The sequence below is a fragment of the Zeugodacus cucurbitae genome, chromosome 3, assembly GCF_028554725.1.
Source record: "Zeugodacus cucurbitae isolate PBARC_wt_2022May chromosome 3, idZeuCucr1.2, whole genome shotgun sequence".
Taxonomy (NCBI): domain Eukaryota; kingdom Metazoa; phylum Arthropoda; class Insecta; order Diptera; family Tephritidae; genus Zeugodacus; species Zeugodacus cucurbitae.
The window spans coordinates 13,149,676-13,155,524 of record NC_071668.1 but is presented as its reverse complement, the minus strand read 5'-3'; the positions used below and the strand labels follow the sequence as shown (position 1 = coordinate 13,155,524).

The window sequence follows — 5,849 nt, the reverse complement described above, 5'->3', positions numbered from 1 at the left end:
CAATCTGTACCGTAAGTTTCATATTCATTCATCAGTCATCATATTTTATTTTACCACTGCAATTACCCTTTATGGAATGATCAGTGAGAACTAAGAATGTTGAACCTTACTGAACCGTTTGATACTAAGGGAGGTACTACTACTTGATACTAAAGAGAGTGTGACAGAACGATTTGGGATTAATATTGTCAATCAATCCTTTGAACTTCGGTTGGAGTAATTATAATATGAATAGTAAAACTAAATCGTTCAGATAGAATATTTTATAGGACGGTTCAACTCAATTGATAAGCTTTGCATAAATAACCGTATCATTAGTACCACTTTTTTGGATAAATAACTTTATAATTATCAGCTGCCTTAAAAGACTATCTCTCTCCCTTCACTCGTTAGAAGTCAGTATTAAAACATTATCATTCTCCAAATTAATAAATTTAGCTAGGGACTTTGGACTTAATAGTAATTTCAGTGAACGACGAGGATCAAAAGCATAATTTTATAACCTATCCTGTCATAAAATAAGGTACAAAGACATACCTACAGTACAGAGAACGCGAACATTGCGATATCGCACGAAATGTAAGGGCATCAGTACAGTTTAGCGAGCAGATATATCGTTAATACTAGATAGAAAACTTTGTACGAATGGCTGGGGGTTCTCAAGCCCTGAATATATTTACTTCTTCTAAAGGTAGAGAGCGCAGAGATAGCAAGATATTGTTGATACCAGAAAAGTCTAAAAAAACTCAAATATTCCGAGACATTTTTTTGGTTATATTATAACTAACCTGTGCAAGATGATATATCTTTGACAATATATCAAAGTAGTTTTAGTCGATATAAGTTATTGGGGACAAAATGTGTTTTTTTGAAGACTTAACATAGTTATATGTCCAGATTTAGCTTAAATCGACCCGAGCTATTTTAACATATGTACATATCATTCAGATTTTTATTTACTTTTGGTATATGAATAATTTCATGTAAAGTTTTCTTTTTTAGAGCATGAAGATACGACTTTTGATTAATTTTATTTTACAGTGATGATGAAAAACTAAACATCGTTACTATCTGTGAAAAGTATTATTGAATCTTATCTTGAAAAACGTATTTCTAGTTTTATGAAGTCGACACCGATAGTCCCATTCCTTAATGAGATTTTAGGTCTTTCTGAAAAACAAAACAACGCCTGAATGAAATAAAACGAATTCTAAAAATCAATCGTTTCTCTTAGATAATGATTTGCATTCTTTCCAAAAATAATAAGTAAACCAGGAAACCAGAAAAAGAAAAACTTCCCAAAGACAGTTTGAATAAAAACTCACGTATTTTTTTAAGTATTTTTCATTTGTATTTTTTTTAAATATTTGCATATTCCGCTTCAACCCTTCTTCAATAAATAATTTGTTTGTATTTTTTCACAATTAAATGTTACTAAAAATATGTTTTCTTATAAAAATAATGATTGCTTAAATGCAACTAATGGCTAACTACTATGTATATTTACGTAGGTATATAGGTATGATTGAAAAGTTTTTACAAAAATAGTTGCTATACAATTTATATTGTAAATATATTTATAAAAAATATGTATGCTTATTACATAAACTCTTCTTTTCTACAAAATGCTGCCCATTTGAGAAAATTTTTAACATTTCTTCGAAGCTAAAACTAGAAAATAACTAGGACTACTAATTACAGTTTTATCTTATAAGTAAAATATTTTTTACAAAATTTACAAATTATTATTTTTTTTTTTTATAAAAATTATTTTCGAGCTTTTAAAATTGAGCTTATTGGTATATAAAATAGTAGTTGAGATTGTGTTTGTGGTAAATGCAAGGCCTGTTTACAATAGTTAACTGTTAGTAGTAAATTTGTTTTTTTTGTAGTAATGAAGTTAGCTATATATTTTGAGCTGACTAGAGGTATTGAAATATGTGTTTGTTTTTTTAAATATTTGTGCTAAATTTTTCTTTTCGGGCTAACAACGCGCACACTGGGGCTATTATATATATAGTTACTTATATTCGCTTAAGGTACTCATTTTGAATGAAGATTGTCTAGACGCGCTGTGGATGCTATTTTCACACTGTTGTTTGCTGTTGCGGTTGGTGGGTTTCGAACTAGGAACTAATTTTTGGTGGTACATGGCAAACTCGGCTTGGCCGCGCAGCTTTTCTGCATTACAACGCAGGCGCTTTAATGCTCGACGAACACTGGATAGCTGTGGAGTTCGTGCGCAGACGCGCCCGAGTCGCTCGTCACAGCGCTGGCACAACTGCTGCCGCTACCGCTGTTGGCGCCGGGGCAGCCGCCCTCGGAATGTTTCGTCAGCAGCGACATGCGCGAGAAGGTCTTCGAGCAATTGCCGCAGGAGTACTTCTTGATGTCGGAGTGCGTCTGCAGATGAGCGCGCAGATTCGAGCGATCGGCAAAGGCGCGATGACAATGCTGGCAGCTGAAGGGCTTCTCACCGGTGTGTGTGCGTATATGACCCTGCAGCAGCCAGGGACGTGAGAAAGCCTTACCGCAAATGTTGCACTTGCAGGGAAGTGTGTGAGTGCGTATATGCATTTTGAGCGCACCCAACGAGACGTAAGTCTTGTCGCAATCCTTGCAGCTAAACGATTTCTTCACCTGATTACCTTCGGCAGCGGGACAATGGAATTGCTGATGTTTCGTGAGGCCCGAGAACGTGGAGTAGGATTTCTGACAGTCGGGGCATTGGTAGCGCGGCGGCGTCGACTTATCCTTCTTTGTAGTGGGCGTGCTGGGTGCGGAGCTGCTTTGGCTGGCGCACAAGTCGCGTTTTTCGCCACTCAACTTTTGTGGCGTCTTTTGCAGCGCGCTGTGCTTCAGCGACAAATCCTCAGGCAGTGAGGGGCAGTGTGGCTCAGGTGTCATGGAGCGCATGGAGTAGTACGAGGATTCGGAGTATGTAGGCGATATGGGCGCATGTGGATGATGGTGGTAGCTAAGCGCGGCTGTGTAGGCGGGTGTTTGGTGTGGTGTGTGTGGCGCGTGGTAGGCAGCTGGCAGCGGGTAGGGCATGAAGCGGTGCGTATGCTGTGAGGGTGATTGTGGCAGCTGGCGCACACCAATCGGCCGATGTATGATTTCGGAGCGCACTGGTGGCGAAACGGAGTTGGCGCGTCCATGCAGGTAATGTGGTGGTGGCGACAGTGAACCCAGTGAATCGGCGGATGGCGAACTGGGCGAGAGCAGATCCCCACGTAGCGGTGAGATCTGTTGCGCCAAATGTGGGTGATTGATTGTGCGGTAGAATTCAGCGGTGTATGGAGACATATGGAAATTCCATGGCTGAAGACCATATTTAGCATACGTGGGCTTAGGCACTACAACAGCGGCAGCAGCTACAGCAGCAGCGGCTGCCAAAGCAGCAGCTTGTGTGGTATTTGTGGAGGCATCGGTTTGTTCTTCAATTTCAACACAATCGATGATTTCCTCCTCATCATCTTCATCCAACATATCCATGGACGCATCGTCATCGGTGTGATCGACGTCGACGCCCTCATCCTCACAGCTATCACTGACATTAATGAGCTCGTCGTGAGCTGTGGACGCGCTGTTGGACACAAACTCATCTGCGTCGTAGGCGCGTTTCTTGAGACTCAAATTTTCGGGTTGATCTGTGTGATCGTCTGCGCCGTTGAGTGTGGCCGCAGACATTTTTGCATCCACAAGATCTGTTGAGTTGTCCTCCTCGAACTGATAGTTGATGGGACGTTTCTTCAAAGGACATTTACTGTAGTTTTTCTCGCCCAACATATCTTCGACTGTATGCATTTTGTAGACTTTATTGTATTTTTATTTTTGTAACTTCACTTTTAGTTTTGCACTTCACAGTGTCTATTAATTTTTGTTATATTTTGAGTTTCTGTTTTTTTTTTTTGGCTTTTCAAATTAAATGTTCACATTTCCTGAGGAAATTTTTGTTTTTATTTGCTTTCAAACACTTAAGCGCGCTAACGCGTCTTCACTTCAAAACTGTGCGCAGTTTCAACTAGCGCTCAATATATACGTGTATGCGATCGTTTACCGAACGCCGACTGATCACGGTTTGAATTCTTTTTTCTTTGCTTCTTTCTTGTTTTTTTTTTTTTTTGCTTTTTCCAATTAAGTACCAAAAACGTGGTATGCTAAGCGTTCAGTGGAACACAAACAGACACTAGCAGCAGCAACGAAGAACTGTGCTGAGCCGTCGTATATCCTCGCTTTTATACGCTGCACGCTCAATCCACTCTCATCCCAACTAGCGCCGTCCAATAGTGGTGGCTGCAGGCGCTCTCGACTTTTCGAGCTCGGTTTTGGGCGCTCAAACAACGCGCACAGAATGGACTTCAGCGCGCGCTCTCACTCACTGCGGATTGAACAGAGCGCATATGCCGGCCGACAATGATGAGCGCACATCTAACTAGAGATTAGTAACTGTTGTAAGGTAAATGGCTCTCCGTAATATTTCCACACCACCGGACAACAACTCTAAACTCACAGCGCACACAAGAGTACACACCAACAACTATTGTAGCAGTCACAGCCGGCAGCAACAACAATTCACTAAGTAGTCGCGCAACCACCAATCGTCGCCGCTTCTAAAGCCGTTATGTGCAAAACCTGTTTTCAACAAATTGCTATTGAAGCATTGGCTGTGTTTACATGCACGTCTGGCTTGGGTGGCTCTGACTCGAGCCGCGTGCCGCCGGATGGTCAGACAACAGACAACAAAACCACTTACTAATACAACAACATGTGCGCGCTGCATTAAGTATATAGTAGAAGCGCGTGTGAGTTGTTGGTTGCGCCAATCAGATTGTTAGACAATACATTAAAATTAATATGAAATTGTTGTTGCATCCATATATAAACAACTCTTGACTCTTCTCAGTCAGTAAACGCTCTTAAAATTGTAGTACACACACCGGCAAAGCCAACTTATGCTCGCTCAGCACTTAATGAGTTGTATGCTACATTGCCTCCGTGCTCTTCCAGCATAGCCAACCCTCATTAACGTTTAACTAACTTATGGCAAGCATTAATTTACATATATTTTATATCTAGCGTTTTGTTTTTGTTTTGGCCGCGCACGAGCGCCTCTCGTAGGTGCTCTTTTTTTTGTGACATTCGGTGCTGCAAGGATCTGTGGTGAGCGACTTCCACATTTGTATTCATATAGGTGTGTAGAGGGAACAAGCAACTCGCGCATGCGACTCATTCAGCTGGCTGGCTGGCTGCCGGTGCTCATAGGCACCTGGGCACTGGTGTAGAATTGCTTGTTGGAGCAGTCTAAAAATAACTGCGCATAGCGGCGGCAGGCAGGTGTTGCTCAATGCGGTGCGGCATTCGCTCGCTGGTTGTTAGTTGTTGCTGGCGTTCGTAATTTCGAATTTTTCTGTAATGCGTTAAAATCATTTTTGATTTTTTTTATTATTTTAATATTAAAAAAAGATGAAAAAATTAATAAAAATTTTAAAATATAATTTTGAAACAAAAAAAAAACATTCTTAAATATTTTTTTATACCTTGAAATTCTGAATTATTTTACATCAAAGTCCGCTTAGGAGTATTGAGTTGCTAATATAGTTTGGAAAATCTTTCGAGTAAAAAAAAATATTGTGAATTTTCGAGTTGGAAAGTGCACTACTTATTTTTTTCCCCTACGGATCAAATAAATTATCACTATTCCAAAGATACTTTCTTTAGTAACAACCTACAAATTTTTATTAAAATATTTTTTTTTTCATTGTCATTTGTAATCACTTTTTCCAGTGTGGTAAAAGAAAATCTACTATATATGTTTTTCAATTGTGTTTAATTTGTATTACCAT

The 5,849-nt window shown here is 39.8% G+C and overlaps 1 protein-coding gene across 1 annotated transcript; it reads right to left on the bottom strand.

Moving 5' to 3' along the window:
* Positions 1-1,370: 1,370 nt before the first annotated feature.
* LOC105216547 (protein escargot) lies at positions 1,371-4,223 on the bottom strand. The gene has a single exon (XM_011191093.3). The coding sequence runs from the start codon at positions 3,808-3,810 to the stop codon at positions 2,203-2,205; it is 1,608 nt and encodes a 535-aa protein (XP_011189395.2). The 5' UTR covers positions 3,811-4,223; the 3' UTR covers positions 1,371-2,202.
* Between the last annotated feature and the right edge of the window lie 1,626 nt (positions 4,224-5,849).

Coding starts and splice junctions, on each gene's coding strand:
- LOC105216547 (XM_011191093.3), bottom strand. CDS start 3,810: ATGCATACAGTCGAAGATATGTTGGGCGAGAAAAACTACAGTAAATGT.